The following is a 23796-nucleotide window of genomic DNA, read 5'->3' as shown; positions in this document are numbered from 1 at the left end:
CCTCCAAATTGTACATTTCCTCATGAACAGTCATTACGGTATTGCAGGTAGTTTATTGCTATTAATTTTTTAAAATTTTTGGTAATGATTTAATTTGACCAGGTTTGGGTAGTTGTTTTCCACAAGCTGAAATCAAATAACCATGATACAGATGTATTTGAATTAATGTGGGTTTTGTAACAAACCAAACAAAAACGGGATTTCATCTGTGAGATGGAAATTACTGTTCTTACTTAATGTGTGTTAACCACCAACCAGGTTCAGTTTTGATTTCATTTTAACGGTGTCTGAAATGTATTTCTTTTGTCTGGTCAGAAATCCAAGAGTCGTCTTTTGTTTTTAACTCCAGGCTCATCAGCATCAGTTTTTTGACGTCAGTTGTATTTTGATGACAAATTATTTCCAAACTGGCTATGTTAAGTTACTCCTGTTTTTGGGGGTGAATATAAATGTGTCATTGAAACAGCAAGAAATAATCTTACAATCATGAATTTGGTGAAAGTCACTTTAATGCAGAACTCAGATAAGTTTTCAGACCTACTCCTTGATATCTGCTTTTACCAGAAGTGTTCTTCAGGTTTGTTTAAGTTAATCTAAATTTGTGAATCTATTTTAATGGTCACCATGTAATCTCTAAAATGGCAGCACTGGACATTTCTTTCCAGGCACAAAGCAGGACACAATTCCCTTTCCTAGGAAATTACTTCCACACTTCTGAATTGTGGTCACACGGTATCTATGCACAATATCTTTGAGCTGAAGTGGTGGGTTTTTTCTTTCTTCTTTCAGATTTCCTTTATGCTCTTTGACAGGCTTATGAAGAGCCTTCTAAACCTGATAAACAAGGCAAAGTATAAAGCTATTAACTAGAATATTAGGATAAAATTATATCTAAGTCATTCTTTCATGTTAGGACTCATGAGAGTAGTGCCACAAGATTTAAGAGGCAAATTCCTACTGGTTGCACAACACAAGTCTTTACTTTTGTATCCTGAAGATCTCAGAGCTGCAACTAGTTTGTAACTTTGCTACAAGGGTAGAGAAATCCTGCCCTCATTTTATCCCTGCCAGCTCCTGTCTTCACAGTCCTGTTAGGAGAAAATCACATTCCACACCTGGAAAAATCTTCATGTCTTTTCTAGCTACATTTTCTACAGAGAGCCAAAGAATTTCTCCTATTTCACTTTGAATACACAGCTTAGATGGGACGTCAGCTGATCCTGTGCTAATATAATATTTTCTTCCTTTCTTTGCCTATTCTGCCTTTATCTGTAATTTCTCTTGCCCTTCCTGTTGTTGCCTCACATTTGCCATAGTTTTTGCTCTGATGGTCTGGTATAAAAAGTAGGGAGTCTGTGGAGTCCATTAGGAAGTCTGGCCATCCTAACAAGCGGCTTTTTCTGTTCTAGTCAAGGGAAATGAACTTGTATTGGCTGTTTTCAGCCAACTGGTTTTGCCATTGAAAATGTGATCGAGTCCAGAGTTGAAAACACACCAGGCAGCAACTTCCAAGCTCATTTGGTCAGCTCTTGTCACAGCACTTGCAATAAAGTCTGCATCCAGATTTCCTGCATTTCATGAGAATTATTTGGGAATCTGTTCAATCTCCTGCTTTCAGTCTGTGCCATGTCCCACCTCTCCTGCATTGGTCCTCTCCAGAAATTGGTTTTCCATGTCTAAGGGTGGTTCCTCCATGTCCAGTGTGACAGAGTAGAGCTACTCAGGGCACAAAGATAAAACATTCCTGCTGTGGGGTTAATGGAAGGTATCACACCTTCTCTTAGATTTTAACTTGCTCCCAATACATGAAAGGGGCTTTCTAGACAGCAACCAAAGCCTAAAACTCCTTCTTTTTGTCCCTGTGCTGGCCTCCTCTCCCTTTGTTTGCCCTGAACCCATCCACTAGTTCTCTTCTTTGATGCAGTGCGAGGAGGAAAAAAGCTGATCAGGATTGCATGGTATATCATGCTGCTCCTTTTGGAGTTCAGTTTCTCAGCAAAGTCCAAAATTTTCCACCAGGCTTGAGAAGAACCATGCAGAAACTGCTTGGGGAAAAGGCTTCAGCAAGGATTTAAAGCCCCATAATTCCCTAGAGAGGGAAATATTTTCCCATATTCACCTACTTATAAATTTCCTTGAGAGGTTATCTCCAGTATTAAACCCTCAGCCTAACTAAGAAGGATCTGGACACAGGGTTGAGGTCATGAACTGTCCCGACATTGGTCATGAATGGAGCCCTCATTGGCTGTGAATGATTCATGATTTTTATTAAGAGAGGTGTTTTTGGTCATTGTTATCTGAGGTACAAGGGTGAAATGCTCTTTTGCAACATCATTTTATATCTGATACGATAAGGGGCTAGGGTAAAGTTATATGGAGAGATGAGGAAACATTTTCTGCTGGCTGCTTATGTTTGAACAAAATGCAAATTTGTATTAAGGAAAAGTAATTTTTCTCTGGGTTTTGACTATTGAAAAAAAAGAAAAACCCAAACCCCGTGTACTGCAATAACACTGATTTCTCATATTAATCTTTAAGTTGTGTTTCACTGTACTACTTGCAGCAGTTTCATTAGGGAAGGAAATGCTTTTAAAAAGTGCTAAATTACATCAGTCTGTAACACCTCTGTTGGCCTCCAGAGGCCGTGATGGATAAGTGTCCTTTCAGTGCTCTCCTGATAGACACAGCCCTCCCGTGTGGAGTCAGCAGTGTTTCTGAGCATCCCCTCTGTGGGTGCATTTTCTTCACAGATTTTCCCCGCATTTTCTCATCCGACCTTGGGCATGGTGGGCTGGTGGCAAGAAGTGCCACAAAGCTGGGGTCTTCCTGATGGAAGAAGGTGGCATTGAGCAAACAACCTTAGAGTGGCGTGTGTGAAGGTGACCTTTCTTGACTCACCCATAGCCACACCAGCCTTTGGAGTCCACACCAGCCTTGAATCGTTCCTAATCATTTATTGCTGTCCATGACCTTGTCACAAAGGTCTGATGACCTGAAATGGGAGGAGAGTCCAAAGGGCAGAGACAGAGGATGGCTACAAAAGCTGTCAAACGCAGCCCTGGCCTTTAAGGTATGAGAGTTCCTCTCTGCACAACCTACATCATGCTGCTGGCACTGCTTCTCCCGTTCCTGTGCCTCCTGAGCCCGGCCGCTGCTGGGAAGCTGCTGGTGATCCCCATGGAGGGCAGCCACTGGCTCAGCATGAAAAAAGTGCTGCTCGAGCTGAGCAAGAGAGGGCACGAAATCGTGGTTGTTGCACCAGACAACAAAATCCTCATCGATTCTGCGGATGTCTACGAACTGAAAACCTACCCTGTGCCGTTCACGAAGGAGGACATGGAAGAACACATACGCTCCGTTAGTGCAAGAACTTTCAGCCAAGATCCTTTCCTGGTAAGATTCTCGAAGCTTTTGGAAGATTATCGGAAGAGCGGGACTATGTTTCATGCTTCCTGCAAGTCCTTGCTGTACAACCAAGAGCTGATGAAGTACATTGGAGACAGTCACTTTGATGCCCTTCTCACGGATCCCGTGTCACCTTGTGGGCAAATCATTGCCCTGCACTTCTCCATCCCCAGTGTTTTCTTCCTGCGGATGGTCCCGTGTGCCTTAGACGTTCGCGCAGCTCAGGGCCCAGACCCGCCGTCCTACGTCCCACGCATGTTCTCGGAAAACAGCGACCACATGACCTTCTCTGAGAGGGTGAGGAACTTCCTGATTGCCCTTTCTGAGTCCTTCATCTGCAATATTGCCTATTCTCCATTTGAAGAGCTGGCCTCAGAGTTCCTCCAGAAACCGATGACAATGACGGAGCTTTTAAGTCATGGATCCGTCTGGCTGAGGAGAATCGACTTTGTCTTTGAGTATCCCATGCCTGTCATGCCCAACATGGTTTTCATTGGAGGCATCCACTGTGGAGAGAAGAAGAAGCCCTTATCTCAGGTTAGTGGGTGGCTGGGAGTGATCCAAATGGTGGTATTTGATATGAGCATATCTTATTTCTGTCTTGGAGGGAGAGTATTTACAAGAGACTGAAGTGATGGCACAAGAGGAATGGCTTTAAGCTGACAGAAGAAAGGATCAGACGGGATATTGGGAAGAAATCTTCCCTGTGAGGGTGGTGAGGTCTTCACAGAGGTTTCCCAGAGAAGCTGTGGCTGCTCAAACTCCTGGAATTGTCCAAGGCCTGGTTGGAGCAATCTGTGATAGTGGAAGATGTCCCTGCCCATGGCAGGGGTTGGAACGGGAAGGGTCCTTTTCAATCTAACCATTCTGGGATTCTACCTAAGGATATCATTTAGCTTAAGACTTTCTGTACAGCCAATCCACATAAAAGCCTGGCCAGGAGCACAAGATATTATTGCAGGTCCTTTCTTTAGGTCTGCCCAACATGGGGATTTTGTTTGGTGAGGGTATCATGTGCTATGCTTTGTTTAATTCCAGCTGAAATCAGGCACAGAAATTCTCAGGCAGAAATTAATGCGAAAATCGGCTGGTGAATTATAACAGCTCTTCCAATAATTTTTTGCCTTATGTAGGCACTAGAATATTTCTTCAAGACCATTAGCTGCTTATCTAGTCAGAAAAATACCTCACTGGGTCACGTACAAGTGCATCATTTTCTCTATTACGTAACAGCAGGTTTTGAGTCAAAGGCTCATATTTTGTGGTGAAGGTTTTGGTCTAACAGCTTCCATGAAAACCAGTTGAAATCTCGTCTATTTTAAGACACATCCAGTTTGGATGGGGAAGTGTTGATGGGTGGTTGCTGGGGAATCTGTGGTCTAAAAAGCCCTTGATTAGCTCGGGGGTGCTCAGGATGTACATTAGCTTCTTGCTGCATGTGATGTGTATTGCTTGCTTGTGGTGTGAGTGGAAGAGTCTCATGAAAAGCTAGGGATTAAGTGGAAGAGGACATAAAGGAGAAGGGAGCTCCCCTCAGCCGTGATGGGTCTGTAGTTAGTGTCATGCTGCTCTCTCAGCAATACGTCATTTGGTTTCCTGAAAAGGAAGAAGTTTTATCTTTATGAACATTACTTAAAAATCAACAAACTCTACTCTTTTCTTCCCTCGAACTTTTTTCACTTGCCAGCCTTCCCAAAGCCCTTAGAATGGATTCTTCCAGCTTAGCACCATTCTTACTCTTCCCTCAAATTCATAGGCTTTTGTGAACATGAATGAGAGAAGTCTCACAAGAAAATATTTGCTTTTCACACCTTTCCTAGAGCCAACCTTCCCTACCCTCGGGCTTTGCTTCTTCACTCCTTGCACTTCCCTAGTGCCAGCATTGAGTTGTTAGTTTCTGTTGCTCTGCTTTTTCACAAAGGTCTCTTTCAAATTGTTACCAAGCCCCTCTTTTATCAGAGCAGTGCTTTTTCCAGTCTCTTCTCTCCATCAGAGCTGCTTAACAAATCCTCAGGGACAAAGCCAGGTGGATCCTCTGGGAAAGCAGCAAGACATCTTGCCTCCAGGCAAAGCCATGGAGCAGCTCCAGCATGGAACCAAACTCTTCTCTGAGGGCAAGGCTCCCTCTCTTATTCTTTTTTTTCCAAGGGGTAAAGATCATAGTCCAGCAGCAATATTTATTGCAGAAATATTGATTATTCACTCCTGATTTCTTCCTATCACTCCCAGAAGTAGAAAATTATGGAGAGAGAGAGAGAGGTCAGGATGAAAACAAGGAATGGTGTGCATGACAGCATCAATCCAGTGGTTTTCCTTCACTGATGCAAACACTTCTGCTTCTCCACTGGATTAAATTTGTATTTGGTGGTGTTCCTGGTGTGCTGAGCCATAAGTAAATCCCAGAGCCTCTTCCTATGGGTTTACATAGATACTGTGGTGTATAGTGGCACAGTTTTATAATTTTAAACATAAGCTCGCCAAGCATTTCAGAACAGCTGTAAAATGCTTCTTAAAAAGAAGGAAAGAAATAAAGCATTTCAATACCTGCTTTCAGCAAGCCTGGTTACTTCCAAGTGCCAGCACTATTCTCAGCGTTTTATTTTGGCAAAACTTGATTTTATTTTCAATCTAGCATCAATCAGCACAGATTGAGGTGGAAGGGAGTCTCACTTACCAAGCCCAGTTCTGCACAACTCAAATTCATTTATCAGTTAAATTGTTCATCAGTGCTTTCAATGGTTAATGTGAATGGTTCTGATGGAAAAGCCCGATCATTAAGGGGGAATGTGGGAATCTGGCAGGGAGCTGTGGCTCCCTGCTAGGGAGTAGCTTTAAAAGCTGCTAGGTTGGGGCAGATGATCAGAATTTGGATTTCTGGGAACATGGTTCCTGTGGGTAAATACTCAGCTTCAGTGAGGATTGTGCTTTTCCTGTCCCTGCTGTGCTCAGCCAGTGGTGGGAAGCTGCTGATGGTGCCCATGGATAGAGTCACTGGCTTAGCCTGCACTCACTGCTGGTGGCCCTGAGCCAGAAAGGCCACCAAATTGTCACTGTGGCACCAGAAGCAAACTCGATCGTGGAGGCATCTGCATATTACACCCTCAAAAGGTATCTGGTGCCGTTATATAGGGACAAGTTGAGAGCATGTGTGGGCTCCCTTGGGAATTATCTTTTTGAAAGAAAACCTTTTCATCAAAGAATTACTGCTCTCCTTGAAAAAGACCAGTTCATCTCCAACCTCTACACCTCCTCCTGCAGCAGTCTGCTGCACAACAAGGATCTGATGCAGTATCTCCAAAGCAGTAAATTCGATGCTGTTCTCACGGATCCTCTTGTACCATGTGGAGAAATCCTGGCTCTGCATCTCTCAGTCTCGTCTGTTTTCTTTCTCCAGAGATCTCCCTACAGTTCGGATTTGCAGGTTGCTCAGTGCCCAGACCTGCCTTCCTACATCCCAAGAACATTTATGGAGGGCTTAGACCACATGGTGTTAATCCAACATGTGGAAAATTCAGTTCTCAAGTTCGTAGATTCCTTTCTTTGCCATTTTGCCTGTTTCCCATTTGAACTTCTGGCCTTAGATGTTCTTCACAGACAAGTAAAAGTGGAGGAGCTTTTAAGCCATGGATCCATTTGACTTGAAAGAGCATATTTTGGGTTTGAGTATCCCATGCCAGTGATGCCCAACATAGTTTTGATTGAAGGTATAAACTGTGGGAAGAAAAAGCCATTATCTCAGGTCAGTGATTGCCATGCTAAAATAGATGAATGTTAATGCTGTTTGCAAATGCTTTGTATATCTATAACAATGTCCATGCATTTGTTTTACTGTCACAATTGATTTTTTAAAATGGAGAATCCTTTTGGTTAATAGACCCACCCTTTCATAATTTAGAAATGAAGCATCATAATGCACCAAGTGGTAGATGATGTTCTGGTTGCTCTGGCAGCATCTGCACTTGCAAGAGCTTTATTCTGCCTTCCCAAAAGTTTCCCTGTGAAGGACGTGCCCAGAGGCACAGTAGTTTGATAAATGTCCTTAAAAATATTCTGGTGTAGGCTATCAACCTCGACACTAAATGATTCTAATGTCAAAATTACTTCTGTACTATAATTTTCATTATTAGGGCTTCTCTGCAAGTCCTGTCTGTACATTAATGTCGTTTGCTTTCATGGCCCAGGGGCAAACTCTTCCCAGACTGATCTAGAATGGTATTTCTGAGTTGCTAATTCAGTTTTAAGTACAGCTGGCAAAAACCATGGATGTGTCTTTCCTGCTTCCAGCCCCTACTTCATCCTTCCAAAAAGAGCCCTAGCAAGGAAATGAACGTTTATATTATAAATATATATATATATTTTCCTCACTGTGTGACAATATAAAACTGGTGAAGAATCCAGACCGTTTCCCATGGAACATGAAACTTTATATTTTTTCTAATCTTTTGCAAGCAAAAAACTATATGGAATGGCAGGAGGGGAGGAGTGATCTTACACTGAAAATTGTTGTTTGGAAAATAATGATCTGTTAATTAGCTCTTTTGAGCAGACCATTGTTGAAGGATCCCTCATTTCCTTAAATCATAGAATGTCTCCTAGAAGGGTCTGTTCCATGGCACAGAGGTGAGGCTGACAGGTTGGTAGCTCCTAGGGGATTCCTTCCTGTCCTTTTTAAAGGTCGGTACAAAGTTTCCCTTTTCCCAGTCACTGTGACTTCACTTACCTGCCAGGACTTTTCAAGTATAATGGAGAGTGACTTGGCAACTCCATCAAACAATTCCCTCAGGACTCTTGGATGCATCTCATGAGGTCTTGTGTTTGGGTCATCAGGTGCCCTTATGTTTGGATTCCTCAAGTGGTCAACAATGTGATTTTCTCTTACACTGGGTGGAATTTTGCTCCCCCAGCCCAATCTTGCCATCCATCCTTTCAAGAGGTGTGGGAAGAGAGGTTTCCATTGAAGGCTGAGGCAAAAAAAGTTCTTGAGTCCCTCAGTCTTCACCTTGTCCATTATTCTCAGTTTCCTAGTCTTGCTTACTGGGGGAGAAACACTTCCTTTGACCTTTCTGTTGTGGCTGACAGACCAGTAGTGGCCCTTCTTGTTATTTTCAACCCTGGCCAAGTTCAGACCTAGCTGCACTTTGGACTTCCTGACCTCCTCCCTACTTAACCAGGCAGTGTTCCTCCAAACCCGGTGTTCCTCCAATGCAGAGAGGGGGTGTTTCCCAGGGTAGCTCCTGCCCTGATTTGTGTCTGTCAAATAGGAGGAACATAAACAGCTTTTCTACCGCCTTTGCCATGTCCTTGATTAAATATTTACCAAATGCAAGTAAGTCTAAAGATCGTCCATAAAAACCAGAGACCAGATTGCTTAAAATCACTAAGCTGGGCATCTCCTTCCCTGGAGGCACTCACTTGATCCCTGCAGGAATGGCCCCGGGGCTCAGTGCTTCTCCACCCGTTGTGCTTCTGTTCCTGTCCCTGCTGGGTCTGGCTGCTGCTGGGAAGCTCCTGGTGGTGCCGGTGGACGGGAGCCACTGGCTCAGCATGCGGGAGGTGGTGGACATGCTCCAGCAGAAGGGACACGAGGTGGTTGTGGTGGCACCTGAAGTCTCTTTGCACATCAAACCATCAAAGAACTTTGTGATGAAAATGTACTCGGTCCCTTACAAGCAGGAAGATTTGAAGAAAGAATTCCAGGCGTTTTTTCATTTTTCATTTGAACAAGGATCTTTTCTGGAAAGATTTGTTAAAGCGTACCAAGGTATAAAAAGAATCACTAATTTTGGGGTATCCAGCTGTGAACAGCTCTTGCAAAACAAAGAGCTCATCAGGTACCTTGAGGAGAGCAGGTTTGATGCTGTCCTCACAGACCCTGTCCTACTCTGTGGGGCAATCCTGGCGAAGCACCTTTCAATTCCTTCTGTGTATTTCTTACGAGGAATCCCATGTGGTTTAGATTTTGAAGCCACTCAGTGTCCCAGGCCCCCTTCCTATGTCCCCAGGGGATTTACACAACTTACAGACCACATGACCTTTCTGCAGCGGGTGAAGAATCTACTTCATGACATCCCAGATATTTTCCTCTGTGATTTTGTCTTTGAACCCTACTCAAAACTGGCTTCTGAGTTCCTCCAACAGGATGTGACTGTGCAGGATCTCTTACGCCAGGCTTCAGTTTGGCTCCTGAGGTCAGAATTTGTTTTAGAGTATCCAAGGCCTTTGATGCCCAACATCATTCCAATTGGAGGAGTAAACTGTGCTCACAAGGAGCTGCCTCAGGTGGGTCTGGTTTTAATTCATGCCTTGATTGTTTTCTGTGATCAGAAGGGTGGAATTTTTTCATGCAATAAGCACTGAGTTTCCATTTCTGGTGAGTGAGCTGAATCCTCATAAAAGGAACTGTTTTTCTCTCCTTCTTCCTGACTTCCTACTTCCTGTGTAGGCAGCTGTTCCTTCTGGCTTTTAAAGGGTGCTCAGTTGAAGGGAATCACTGGGGTTTTCTGGTGAAAGTGTGTGATGGGACACTGATGCCACCAGCAAGGTGCCCAGCTCCTGCCTGGAGCAGGTCTGATTTGACACATCCAGCATGGCTTGACTGACACTGGGTGTTTGGGTTTGAGTGCAGACTTGGTGATGATGCCAAACTTTGGGTTCCCTGGCCTGCTAACAAGAGCCCTGTGCAGTGTTCCTCCTGGAGAGCCTTCTCTGCTGCTCCAGAGGAGAGCCTGGAGAGTTGGGTGAGTTCTTTTGGTGCCCTGGCTTTCTCTTCAGTCTTGTTCCTTGGGATTGGTGAGATGCGAGCTGGAATCATGAAGCCAAATATGTGGCAATTCCACCCATCCCCAAGTGTGGAGAAGGCAAGGACACCTTACAGACATCCCTGTGCACACTGGGATTGGCCACGTGAGCATTCACACAATTCCACCACTGCTGGACACCATGGGTGCTTTGTCAGTGAGAAAAACAAAGCCAGAATTAGTCCCTGAATTGTTCTGCAGAAAGTCTCCCTCAAAGAATGTTGTTGGAATTTGGCACTGGCTAGAAGCTAGGCGCTCACAAAAAAAAAACATTTACCCATTCTCTTCTGCTATAGTTGAGCAGAGGAAGGGGAAAGACAAGACATAAGGGGCTCATGACTTGAGGTAAGGATTGGAAAGAAACACTTTAAGGGCAAAACAGGCTCAAAACTTAAAAGGTATAAAGAAAAGTTTATTAACAGAATTAAAGAGGATAATGAGAACTAAAATAAACATTTACAATACCTTCCCCTGCACCACTCGCCATTCTTTCCTTCCCACCAACAGCGCAGAGAGACAAAACATGGGGTTTTTAGTCAGTTTGTTGCTTCTAAAAATCTTTCTGCAGTTTGCTTAGGAAGGGGAGTCTCTTCTGCTATGCAATGGGGCCTTTTTCATGGGGCAGTGATCTGTGAACTCTGTGAACTTTTCCAATGTAGTTCTAATTTTCACAAGTAGCAGTCATGCCCAACCTCCTACCACGTGAGTCCCTCCCAAATCAGTCTTCCTACAACTGTTTGTGTGGGTCATTTCAGTTCATGGGGTGTACTTCTTTAAGAATGAGGAATTCTGGTTTGGAAGCAAGGAAATACCCTTGCTTGGCCAGAGGCAGTCCAAGAAGGGGCCCAGCAGCACCCTCACCACACCTCATAGGAGAGGACTGCATGTGTTTTCTCGTTCTTAAATATTTCATCATAGAGGCGTCATTAACTTCTCAAATTTGGACAGCTGTCCTTACAGACTCTTTCCTACCCTGTGAGGTAATCCTGGCAGAGCATCTTTCACTTCCTTCAGTGTTTTTGTTACGAGGAATCCCATGTGGGTTAGATTTTGAAGCCACTCAGTGTCCCAAGCCACCTTCCTATGTACCCAGGATTTTTACAGACAATACAGACCACATGACCTTTCTGCAGCGAGTGAAGAATCTGCTCTATGACATCCCAGACCTTTTCCTCTGTGAATTTACTATTAAGCCATACTCAAAAATGGCTTCTGAGTTCCTGCAATGGGCTGGATTGCTACAAAAGGCCTCTGTTTGGCTGCGGAGGTTAGATTTTTTGATTGACTATCTGGCCTTTAATACCACACATCATTACCACTGGAGAAGTAAATTGTGCTCACAAGTTCTTGCCTCAGGTGGGTCTGGTTTTAATGCATATCTTCATTGTTCAAGAGTGTTCAGGAGGGTGGAATCCTATGTTGTGATAGGGATCAAGTTTCCATTTCTGGTGAGTGAGGTGAATCCTCATCAAAGGAACTGTTTCTATCTCATTTTTTCCTGATTTTGCATTTCCTGTGTAGGTAAGTTTCCTTCTGGCATTTAAATGGGGCTCACTTGTAGGTAAACACCAGGGTCGTCTAGTGGGAGTTTATGGTGGGACATTGATTGCACCAGCCAAGGGATTATTGAAATTTGGGGATAGTATGAAAACTTGCTAGGTTCCTTTAATGAACAACTCCCAGGGGGATCTCCCAGAAAAGCTTAACAACTCCTTTTAGATGGACATGCCCAGTCCTCATGCCTGGAGGAGGTCTGATTTGACACATCCATCCAAATATCTTGGCAATTCCACCCATCCCCAAGTGTGGAGGAGGCAAGGACACCTTACAGACACCCCCATGCACACTGGGATTGGCCACGTGAGCATTCACACAACTCCACCACTGTTGGACACCATGGGTGCTTTGTCAGCGAGAAAAACAAGCCAGAATTAGGCCCTGAATTGTTCTGTGGAAAGTCTCCCTCACAGACTGCTCCTAAATCTCTGCTCGGAAAAATGGTATCATCCTTCCATCACTTCTATCTTCTTGCTGTTTAAACCATCTTAAAGAGCTGTTCCACAACTGCTGTGGGGTCTCAGTCTTCCAGATAGGAGTTTTCCATGAGAGCGGGAGAGGGGCCAGGCCTTACCTGGGGGAAGGGGAATCTCTGCTGGGCTGAATGGGGATGTGTATGTCATTCATGTCCTACATGTGACATGTCTCCCACATGGACAGAAGTCCAGAAGGAGGAAAGGAATTGGACATGAAGTCCCAGCAGCAACCACTGCCTCCCTCTAAGGGTACTCTGGACTGTTCTTCTGATAGAGACAGGTAGAGTTATCTGGAGGTTCTATGGACTTGGCAGGAGTTCCATGCTTGTTAAGCAGCCATTTATCATATTAGGGATTACACATTTACCATGCAGCACATAAAATAAGGATCCAAATTTGGGCTGTGGCACAGATCATTTGAAGGAGTGGAGCGTGTGCCAGTCTCCATCCCGTGCTCCCGAGGGCTTCCTTCCCTGGAGGCACTCACCTGATCCCTGCAGGAATGGCCCCGGGGCTCAGTGCTTCTCCACCAGTTGTGCTTCTGTTCCTGTCCGTGCTGGGTCTGGCTGCTGCTGGGAAGCTCTTGGTGGTGCACGTGGATGGGAGCCCCTGGCTCAGTGTGCAGGAAGTGTTGAACAGCCTGAGGCAGAAGGGACATGAGGTGGTTGTCTTGGCACCTGAAGTCTCCATTCACATCAAACCATCAAAGAACTATGAGATGAAAATGTACCCAGTCCCCTACACACAGGAAGAGTTCGATAAAGAGGTCAAGGCATATTTTCATCTTGTATTTGAAGAAGGATCTTTTTTTGAAAGGTTTTTTAAAGTATTTGAAAGAACGAAACGATTCACTGATTTTTGGATCTCTAGCTGTGAACAGCTCCTGCAAAACAAAGAAATCATCAGGTACCTTGAGGAGAGCAAGTTTGATGCTGTCTTTACAGACCCTTTCCTGCCCTGTGGGGCAATCCTAGCAGAGCATCTTTCACTTCCTTCTGTGTATTTCTTACGAGGAATCGCATGTGGTTTAGATTTTGAAGCCACTCAGTGTCCCAATCCTCCTTCCTATGTGCCCAGAGCATTTACAGACAATTCAGACCACATGACCTTTCTGCAGCGAGTGAAGAATCTGCTCTATGACATCCCAGATCTTTTTCTATGTGATTTTATGAATAAACCCTACTCAAAACTGGCATCCGAGTTCCTGCAGAGGGAAGTGACTGTGCCAGATCTCTTACGGAAGGGCTCTGTTTGGCTCTTCAGGTTAGATTTTGTGCTCGACTATCCAAGACCTTTGATGCCCAACATCATTCCAATTGGAGGAGTAAACTGTGCTCACAAGGATCTGCCTCAGGTGGGTCTGGTTGTAATGCATGCCTTGATTGATTTCTGTGTTCAAGAGGGTGCAATTGTGTGTTGTGACAGGGATCAAGTTCCCATTTCTGGTGAGTGAGGTGAATCTTCATGAAAGGAACTGTTTTTCTCTCTTTTTTTCCTGACTTTGCATTTCCTGATGGAGGCAGCTTTCCTTCTGTCTTTCAAGGTGTTCTCTCTTATAAGAAAACACCAGGGTCCTCTAATGATCCTGTACTAAATATTTGCGATGGGATGTTGATTCTGCCAGCCAAAGAGACTGTGAGAATTTGTGGGCAGTTTTGGATTTGTATAATGATCGTTTCCAATGGGATCTCCCAGAAGACCTAAAAACCACTTTGCTGACTCCAAAGCGCAGCTCTGATGCCTGAAACAGGTCTGATTTGAAACATCCAGCACAGCAAGAGTGGCACCGAGGGTTTGGGTGCAGCCTTGTAATGCATCAGTCGCTCCAATGTGCCGTGCGCTTGGGTTCCCAGGGATGCTGACAAGATCCCTGGGCACAATTCCTCCTGGATAGCCCCCTCTGCTGCTCCAGTGGGGAGCCTAGGAAGTTGGGTGAGGTCTTTTGGTACTCTGGCTTTCTCTCTATTCATATTCCATAGGAGTTGTGTGTTGTAGGTTGGAATCACAAAGCCCAATGTGTGTGGCAATTCCACCCATCCCCAAGTGTGGAGGTGGCTGTGAAATCTTACAGACTTCCTTATGAACAGTGGAATTGGCCACTTGAGCATTCACACAATGGGAGCATTGTCAGTGACCAAAACAAAGCCAAAATTAGGTCCTGAATGGTTCTGTGGAAAGTCTCCCTCAAAAGGGCTCATAAATGTCTGCTCAAATGTCTCAGCTCACAAAGCCAACTCTTGCATGCCCTGAGGCAGATCTCGGGCACTGCTTGATGTGGGTCTCATGTCCTGCAGAAACGTGGCATCATCCTTCCATCTTCTCTGTCTTCTCAGTCTGGAAAGTGTCTTAAAAGAGCTGTTCAACAGCTTCCACAGGGTCTGGGTCACCTAGAGATGAGTTTTCCAAGAGAGAGGAAGAGGTGACAGACTTTGCCTGGAGGGAAGGAGAATCTCTGCTGGGCTGAATGGTAACAAGCATGGCCTGCATGTGGCACATCTTAGAATGTCCAGCCAGAGGAAAGGAATCCAAAGTGCAGTTCAGGAACAACCTCTGGCTTCTCAGGGCACCCTTAACTTATCCTCTGATGGAGACACGTGGAGTTACTTGATGATTCTATGGACGTGGCAGGACTCCCTTACTTGTTATGCAGCCTTTTATCATATCAGGGATTACATATTTACCATGCAGCACATTAAATAAGTATCCAAAGTTGGGCTGTGGCACAGATCATTTGAAGGCGTGGAGTGTGTGCCAGTCTCCATCGGGTTTCCTTCCCTGGAGGCACTCACCTGATCCCTGCAGGAATGGCCCCGGGGCTCAGTGCTTCTCCACCCGTTGTGCTTCTGTTCCTGTCCGTGCTGGGTCTGGCTGCTGCTGGGAAGCTCCTGGTGGTGCCGGTGGACGGGAGCCACTGGCTCAGCATGCGGGAGGTGGTGGACATGCTCCAGCAGAAGGGACACGAGGTGGTTGTGGTGGCACCTGAAGTCTCTTTGCACATCAAACCATCAAAGAACTTTGTGATGAAAATGTACTCGGTCCCCTACACAAAGGAAGAGATGGAGAAAGATTTCAAGGCATTCTCACAGGTTCCATTTGAAGAGGGATCTTTTCTGGAAAGATTTCCTAAAGTTTACAGAAGTATGAAACGAATCAGTGACTTGCAGGTCTCCAGCTGTGAACAGCTCTTGCAAAACAAAGAGCTCATCAGGTACCTTGAGGAGAGCAAGTTTGATGCTGTCTTTACAGACCCTTTCCTACCCTGTGGGGCAATCCTGGCAGAGCATCTTTCACTTCCTTCAGTGTTTTTGTTACGAGGAATCCCGTGTGGGTTAGATTTTGAAGCCACTCAGTGTCCCAAGCCACCTTCCTATGTACCCAGGATTTTTACAGACAATACAGACCACATGACCTTTCTGCAGCGAGTGAAGAATCTGCTCTATGACATCCCAGACCTTTTCCTCTGTGAATTTACTATTAAGCCATACTCAAAAATGGCTTCTGAGTTTCTGCAGAGGGAGGTGACTGTGCTAGATCTGTTACGGAAGGGCTCTGTTTGGCTGCTGAGGTTCGATTTTGTGCTCGACTATCCAAGACCTTTGATGCCCAACATCATTCCAATTGGAGGAGTAAACTGTGCTCACAAGGAGCTGCCTCAGGTGGGTCTGGTTATAATGCATGCCTTGATTGATTTCTGTGTTCAAGAGGGTTGAATTGTGTGTTGTGCTAGGGATCAAATTCCCATTTCTGGTGAATGAGGTGAATCTTCATGAAAGGAACTGTTTTTCTCTCATTTTTTCCTGATTTTGCATTTCCTGTGTAGGTAAGTTTCCTTCTGGCGATTAAATGGTGCTCAGTTGAAGGTAAACACCAGGGTCTTCTAGTGGGAGTTTGTGGTGGGACATTGATTGCACCAGCCAAGAGACTGTTGAAATCTGTGGATAGTAAGAAAAATTGCTGGGTTCCTTTAATGAACATCTCCTAAGGGGAGTCCCAGAAAAGCTTAACAACTCCTTTTGGATAGCCATGCCCAGTCCTCATGCCTGGAGGAGGTCTGATTTGGCACATCCAGCACAGTTTGACTGGCACTGGGGGTTAGGGTTTGGGTGCAGTCTTGGTGATGGTGCCTGGAGAGCTGGGTGAGTTCTTTTGGTGCCCTGGCATTCTCTTCAGTCCTGGTCTTTAGGATTAAAGGTTTGCTGCAGGGTGGGATCATGAAGCCAAATGTGTGGCAATTCCACCCATCCCCAAGTTTGGAGGAGGCAAGGACACCTTACAGACACCCCCATGCACACTGGGATTGGCCACGTGAGCATTCACACAACTCCACCACTGTTGGACACCATGGGTGCTTTGTCAGTGAGAAAAACAAGCCAGAATTAGGCCCTGAATTGTTCTGTGGAAAGTCTCCCTCACAGACTGCTCCTAAATCTCTGCTCGGAAAAATGGTATCATCCTTCCATCACTTCTATCTTCTTACTGTTTAAACCATCTTAAAGAGCTGTTCCACAATGCTGTGGGGTCTCAGTCTTCCAGATAGGAGTTTTCCATGAGAGCGGGAGAGGGGCCAGGCCTTACCTGGGGGAAGGGGAATCTCTGCTGGGCTGAATGGTGATGTGTATGTCATTCATGTCCTACATGTGACATGTCTCCCACATGGACAGAAGTCCAGAAGGAGGAAAGGAATTGGACATGCAGTCCCAGCAGTAACCACCTCTAAGTGTACTCTGGACTGTTCTTCTGATAGAGACAGGTAGAGTTATCTTTTCGTTCTGTGGACTTGGCAGGAGTTCCATGCTTGTTAAGCAGCCTTTTATCATATCAGGGATTACACATTTACCACGCAGCACATAAAATAAGGATCCAAATTTGGGCTGTGGCACAGATCATTTGAAGGAGTGGAGCGTGTGCCAGTCTCCATCCCGTGCTCCCGAGGGCTTCCTTCCCTGGAGGCACTCACCTGATCCCTGCAGGAATGGCCCCGGGGCTCAGTGCTTCTCCACCCGTTGTGCTTCTGTTCCTGTCCGTGCTGGGTCTGGCTGCTGCTGGGAAGCTCTTGGTGATGCACGTGGATGGGAGCCCCTGGCTCAATGTGCAGGAATTGCTGGACAGCCTGAGGCAGAAGGGACATGAGGTGGTTGTCTTGGCACCTGAAGTTTCTTTGCACATCAAACCATCAAAGAACTATGAGATGAAAATGTACCCAGTCCCCTACACACAGGAAGAGTTCGATAAAGAGGTCAAGGCATATTTTCATCTTGTATTTGAAGAAGGATCTTTTTTTGAAAGGTTTTTTAAAGTATTTGAAAGTACGCAAAGAGTCACTAATTTTGGGGTCTCCAACTGTGAACAGCTCCTGCAAAACAAAGAAATCATCAGGTACCTTGAGGAGAGCAAGTTTGATGCTGTCTTTACAGACCCTTTCCTACCCTGTGGAGCAATCCTGGCCGAGCATCTTTCACTTCCTGCCATATATTTCTATAGAATAGTCCCATGTGGGTTAGATGTTGAAGCCACTCAGTGTCCCAATCCTCCTTCCTATGTGCCCAGAGCATTTACAGACAATTCAGACCACATGACCTTTCTGCAGCGAGTGAAGAATCTGCTCTATGACATCCCAGATCTTTTTCTCTGCGATTTTATTAATAAACCATATTCAAAACTGGCTTCTGAGTTCCTGCAGAGGGAAGTGACTGTGCCAGATCTCTTACGGAAGGGCTCTGTTTGGCTCTTCAGGTTAGATTTTGTGCTCGACTATCCAAGACCTTTGATGCCCAACATCATTCCAATTGGAGGAGTAAACTGTGCTCACAAGGATCTGCCTCAGGTGGGTCTGGTTGTAATGCATGCCTTGATTGATTTCTGTGTTCAGGAGGGTGCAATTGTGTGTTGTGACAGGGATCAAGTTCCCATTTCTGGTGAGTGAGGTGAATCTTCATGAAAGGAACTGTTTTTCTCTCTTTTTTTCCTGACTTTGCATTTCCTGATGGAGGCAGCTTTCCTTCTGTCTTTCAAGGTGTTCTCTCTTATAAGGAAACACCAGGGTCTTCTAATGATCCTGTACTAAATATCTGTGATGGGATGTTGATTCTGCCAGCCAAAGAGACTGTGAGAATTTGTGGGCAGTTTTGGATTTGTATAATGATCGTTTCCAATGGGATCTCCCAGAAGACCTAAAAACCACTTTGCTGACTCCAAAGCACAGCTCTGATGCCTGAAACAGGTCTGATTTGAAACATCCAGCACAGCAAGAGTGGCACCGAGGGTTTGGGTGCAGCCTTGTAATGCATCAATCGCTCCAATGTGCCGTGCGCTTGGGTTCCCAGGGATGCTGACAAGATCCCTGGGCACAATTCCTCCTGGATAGCCCCCTCTGCTGCTCCAGTGGGGAGCCTAGGAAGTTGGGTGAGGTCTTTTGGTACTCTGGCTTTCTCTCTATTCATATTCCATAGGAGTTGTGTGTTGTAGGTTGGAATCACAAAGCCCAATGTGTGTGGCAATTCCACCCATCCCCAAGTGTGGAGGTGGCTGTGAAATCTTACAGACTTCCTTATGAACAGTGGAATTGGCCACTTGAGCATTCACACAATGGGAGCATTGTCAGTGACCAGAACAAAGCCAAAATTAGGTCCTGAATGGTTCTGTGGAAAGTCCCCCTCAGAAGGGCTCATAAATGTCTGCTCAAATGTCTCAGCTCACAAAGCCAACTCTTGCATGCCCTGAGGCAGATCTCGGGCACTGCTTGATGTGGGTCTCATGTCCTGCAGAAACGTGGCATCATCCTTCCATCTTCTCTGTCTTCTCAGTCTGGAAAGTGTCTTAAAAGAGCTGTTCAACAGCTTCCACAGGGTCTGGGTCACCTAGAGATGAGTTTTCCAAGAGAGAGGAAGAGGTGACAGACTTTGCCTGGAGGGAAGGAGAATCTCTGCTGGGCTGAATGGTAACAAGCATGGCCTGCATGTGGCACATCTTAGAATGTCCAGCCAGAGGAAAGGAATCCAAAGTGCAGTTCAGGAACAACCTCTGGCTTCTCAGGGCACCCTTAACTTATCCTCTGATGGAGACACGTGGAGTTACTTGATGATTCTATGGACGTGGCAGGACTCCCTTACTTGTTATGCAGCCTGTTATCATATCAGGGATTACATATTTACCATGCAGCACATTAAATAAGTATCCAAAGTTGGGCTGTGGCACAGATCATTTGAAGGCGTGGAGTGTGTGCCAGTCTCCATCGGGTTTCCTTCCCTGGAGGCACTCACCTGATCCCTGCAGGAATGGCCCCGGGGCTCAGTGCTTCTCCACCCGTTGTGCTTCTGTTCCTGTCCCTGCTGGGTCTGGCTGCTGCTGGGAAGCTCCTGGTGGTGCCGGTGGACGGGAGCCACTGGCTCAGCATGCGGGAGGTGGTGGACATGCTCCAGCAGAAGGGACACGAGGTGGTTGTGGTGGCACCTGAAGTCTCTTTGCACATCAAACCATCAAAGAACTTTGTGATGAAAATGTACTCGGTCCCCTACACAAAGGAAGAGATGGAGAAAGATTTCAAGGCATTCTCACAGGTTCCATTTGAAGAGGGATCTTTTCTGGAAAGATTTCCTAAAGTTTACAGAAGTATGAAACGAATCAGTGACTTGCAGGTCTCCAGCTGTGAACAGCTCTTGCAAAACAAAGAGCTCATCAGGTACCTTGAGGAGAGCAAGTTTGATGCTGTCTTTACAGACCCTTTCCTACCCTGTGGGGCAATCCTGGCAGAGCATCTTTCACTTCCTTCAGTGTTTTTGTTACGAGGAATCCCGTGTGGGTTAGATTTTGAAGCCACTCAGTGTCCCAAGCCACCTTCCTATGTACCCAGGATTTTTACAGACAATACAGACCACATGACCTTTCTGCAGCGAGTGAAGAATCTGCTCTATGACATCCCAGACCTTTTCCTCTGTGAATTTACTATTAAGCCATACTCAAAAATGGCTTCTGAGTTTCTGCAGAGGGAGGTGACTGTGCTAGATCTGTTACGTAAGGGCTCTGTTTGGCTGCTGAGGTTCGATTTTGTGCTCGACTATCCAAGACCTTTGATGCCCAACATCATTCCAATTGGAGGAGTAAACTGTGCTCACAAGGAGCTGCCTCAGGTGGGTCTGATTATAATGCATGCCTTGATTGATTTCTGTGTTCAAGAGGGTTGAATTGTGTGTTGTGCTAGGGATCAAATTCCCATTTCTGGTGAATGAGGTGAATCTTCATGAAAGGAACTGTTTTTCTCTCATTTTTTCCTGATTTTGCATTTCCTGTGTAGGTAAGTTTCCTTCTGGCGATTAAATGGTGCTCAGTTGAAGGTAAACACCAGGGTCTTCTAGTGGGAGTTTGTGGTGGGACATTGATTGCACCAGCCAAGAGACTGTTGAAATCTGTGGATAGTAAGAAAAATTGCTGGGTTCCTTTAATGAACATCTCCTAAGGGGAGTCCCAGAAAAGCTTAACAACTCCTTTTGGATGGACATGCCCAGTCCTCATGCATGGAGGAGGTCTGATTTGGCACATCCAGCACAGTTTGACTGGCACTGGGGGTTAGGGTTTGGGTGCAGTCTTGGTGATGGTGCCTGGAGAGCTGGGTGAGTTCTTTTGGTGCCCTGGCATTCTCTTCAGTCCTGGTCTTTAGGATTAAAGGTTTGCTGCAGGGTGGGATCGTGAAGCCAAATATGTGGCAATTCCACCCATCCCCAAGTGTGGAGGAGGCAAGGACACCTTACAGACACCCCCATGCACACTGGGATTGGCCACGTGAGCATTCACACAACTCCACCACTGTTGGACACCATGGGTGCTTTGTCAGTGAGAAAAACAAGCCAGAATTAGGCCCTGAATTGTTCTGTGGAAAGTCTCCCTCACAGACTGCTCCTAAATCTCTGCTCGGAAAAATGGTATCATCCTTCCATCACTTCTATCTTCTTACTGTTTAAACCATCTTAAAGAGCTGTTCCACAATGCTGTGGGGTCTCAGTCTTCCAGATAGGAGTTTTCCATGAGAGCGGGAGAGGGGCCAGGCCTTACCTGGGGGAAGGGGAATCTCTGCTGGGCTGAATGGTGATGTGTATGTCATTCATGTCCTACATGTGACATGTCTCCCACATGGACAGAAGTCCAGAAGGAGGAAAGGAATTGGACATGCAGTCCCAGCAGTAACCACTGCCTCACTCTAAGGGTACTCTGGACTGTTCTTCTGATAGAGACAGGTAGAGTTATCTGGAGGTTCTATGGACTTGGCAGGAGTTCCATGCTTGTTAAGCAGCCTTTTATCATATTAGGGATTACACATTTACCATGCAGCACATAAAATAAGGATCCAAATTTGGTCTGTGGCACAGATCATTTGAAGGAGTGGAGCGTGTGCCAGTCTCCATCCCGTGCTCCCGAGGGCTTCCTTCCCTGGAGGCACTCACCTGATCCCTGCAGGAATGGCCCCGGGGCTCAGTGCTTCTCCACCCGTTGTGCTTCTGTTCCTGTCCGTGCTGGGTCTGGCTGCTGCTGGGAAGCTCTTGGTGATGCACGTGGATGGGAGCCCCTGGCTCAGTGTGCAGGAAGTGTTGAACAGCCTGAGGCAGAAGGGACATGAGGTGGTTGTCTTGGCACCTGAAGTCTCCGTTCACATCAAACCATCAAAGAACTATGAGATGAAAATGTACCCAGTCCCCTACACACAGGAAGAGTTTGATAAAGATTTCAAGGCATATTTTCATCTTTTATTTGAAGAAGGATCTTTTTTTGAAAGGTTTTTCAAAGTATTTGAAAGTACGAAAAGAGCGACTGATTTTTGGGTCTCTAGCTGTGAACAGCTCCTGCAAAACAAAGAAATCATCAGGTACCTTGAGGAGAGCAAGTTTGATGCTGTCTTTACAGACCCTTTCCTGCCCTGTGGAGCAATCCTAGCAGAGCATCTTTCACTTCCTGCCATATATTTCTATAGAATAGTCCCATGTGGGTTAGATGTTGAAGCCACTCAGTGTCCCAATCCTCCTTCCTATGTGCCCAGAGCATTTACAGACAATTCAGACCACATGACCTTTCTGCAGCGAGTGAAGAATCTGCTCTATGACATCCCAGATCTTTTTCTCTGCGATTTTATTAATAAACCATATTCAAAACTGGCTTCTGAGTTCCTGCAGCGGGAAGTGACTGTGCTGGATCTCTTACGGAAGGGCTCTCTTTGGCTCTTCAGGTTAGATTTTGTGCTCGACTATCCAAGACCTTTGATGCCCAACATCATTCCAATTGGAGGAGTAAACTGTGCTCACAAGGAGCTGCCTCAGGTGGGTCTGGTTGTAATGCATGCCTTGATTGATTTCTGTGTTCAGGAGGGTGCAATTGTGTGTTGTGACAGGGATCAAGTTCCCATTTCTGGTGAGTGAGGTGAATCTTCATGAAAGGAACTGTTTTTCTTTTTTTCCTGACTTTGCATTTCCTGATGGAGGCAGCTTTCCTTCTGTCTTTCAAGGTGTTCTCTCTTATAAGAAAACACCAGGGTCTTCTAATGATCCTGTACTTAGTATCTGTGATGGGATGTTGATTCTGCCAGCCAAAGAGACTGTGAGAATTTGTGGGCAGTTTTGGATTTGTATAATGATCGTTTCCAATGGGATCTCCCAGAAGACCTAAAAACCACTTTGCTGACTCCAAAGCACAGCTCTGATGCCTGAAACAGGTCTGATTTGAAACATCCAGCACAGCAAGAGTGGCACCGAGGGTTTGGGTGCAGCCTTGCAATGCATCAGTCGCTCCAATGTGCCGTGCGCTTGCGTTCCCAGGGATGCTGACAAGATCCCTGGGCACAATTCCTCCTGGATAGCCCCCTCTGCTGCTCCAGTGGGGAGCCTAGGAAGTTGGGTGAGGTCTTTTGGTACTCTGGCTTTCTCTCTATTCATATTCCATAGGAGTTGTGTGTTGTAGGTTGGAATCACAAAGCCCAATGTGTGTGGCAATTCCACCCATCCCCAAGTGTGGAGGTGGCTGTGAAATCTTACAGACTTCCCCATGTACATTGGAATTGGCCACTTGAGCATTCACACAATGGGAGCATTGTCAGTGACCAGAACAAAGCCAAAATTAGGTCCTGAATGGTTCTGTGGAAAGTCCCCCTCAAAAGGGCTCATAAATGTCTGCTCAAATGTCTCAGCTCACAAAGCCAACTCTTGCATGCCCTGAGGCAGATCTCGGGCACTGCTTGATGTGGGTCTCATGTCCTGCAGAAACGTGGCATCATCCTTCCATCTTCTCTGTCTTCTCAGTCTGGAAAGTGTCTTAAAAGAGCTGTTCAACAGCTTCCACAGGGTCTGGGTCACCTAGAGATGAGTTTTCCAAGAGAGAGGAAGAGGGGACAGACTTTGCCTGGAGGGAAAGAGAATCTCTGCTGGGCTGAATGGTGATGTGCTTGTGAGACATCTCCTACCTTTTACACATGTCCTGAACATGCAGAAGGTCCAGGAAAAGGAAAGGAATCCAAAGTGCAGTCCCTGAGGAAACCCTGCCTCCCTCTAAGGGTACTCTGGACTGTTCTGAGAGAGACAGATGTA

At 45.8% G+C, this 23796-nt stretch overlaps 2 protein-coding genes and 6 pseudogenes across 9 annotated transcripts in view; all 8 read left to right on the top strand.

Moving 5' to 3' along the window:
* LOC106863626 (UDP-glucuronosyltransferase 1A1-like) overlaps positions 1-23796 on the top strand; it is a 103576-nt gene that overhangs the window by 58558 nt on the left and 21222 nt on the right. The gene's annotated exons all lie outside the window — the stretch shown is intronic.
* On the top strand, positions 18-7007 carry LOC148223090 (UDP-glucuronosyltransferase 1A1-like). Its single transcript, XM_088167485.1, has 3 exons — positions 18-3942; positions 6392-6739; positions 6987-7007. The coding sequence occupies exons 1-3, from the start codon at positions 3073-3075 to the stop codon at positions 7005-7007; spliced, it is 1239 nt and encodes a 412-aa protein (XP_088023611.1). The 5' UTR covers positions 18-3072.
* Positions 8137-10335, top strand: LOC148223089 (UDP-glucuronosyltransferase 1A1 pseudogene; annotated as a pseudogene).
* LOC148223088 (UDP-glucuronosyltransferase 1A1 pseudogene) lies at positions 12161-13693 on the top strand (annotated as a pseudogene).
* On the top strand, positions 13695-16355 carry LOC106863627 (UDP-glucuronosyltransferase 1A1 pseudogene; annotated as a pseudogene).
* Positions 16787-18813, top strand: LOC148223087 (UDP-glucuronosyltransferase 1A1 pseudogene; annotated as a pseudogene). Its single transcript, XR_015804731.1, has one exon. The product of XR_015804731.1 is annotated as a UDP-glucuronosyltransferase 1A1 pseudogene (transcript).
* LOC148223086 (UDP-glucuronosyltransferase 1A1 pseudogene) lies at positions 19495-20430 on the top strand (annotated as a pseudogene).
* Positions 21626-22635, top strand: LOC148223085 (UDP-glucuronosyltransferase 1A1 pseudogene; annotated as a pseudogene).

Source organism: Sturnus vulgaris, chromosome 7 (genome assembly GCF_052056855.1).
Source record: "Sturnus vulgaris isolate bStuVul1 chromosome 7, bStuVul1.hap1, whole genome shotgun sequence".
In the NCBI taxonomy this organism is placed as follows: domain Eukaryota; kingdom Metazoa; phylum Chordata; class Aves; order Passeriformes; family Sturnidae; genus Sturnus; species Sturnus vulgaris.
The sequence above is the reverse complement of the archived record's forward strand: the minus strand, read 5'-3'. Positions and strand labels throughout refer to the sequence as shown.

What these genes read in the sequence shown, in the direction of transcription:
- LOC148223090 (XM_088167485.1), top strand. Translation starts at nt 3,073, where the DNA reads ATGAGAGTTCCTCTCTGCACAACCTACATCATGCTGCTGGCACTGCTT. An exon ending in AGAAGAAGCCCTTATCTCAG is followed by an intron (nt 3,943 to 6,391) that starts GTTAGTGGGTGG and finishes GCCCATGGATAG; the next exon opens with AGTCACTGGCTTAGCCTGCA. An exon ending in CTGTTCTCACGGATCCTCTT is followed by an intron (nt 6,740 to 6,986) that starts GTACCATGTGGA and finishes TTCTGGCCTTAG; the next exon opens with ATGTTCTTCACAGACAAGTA.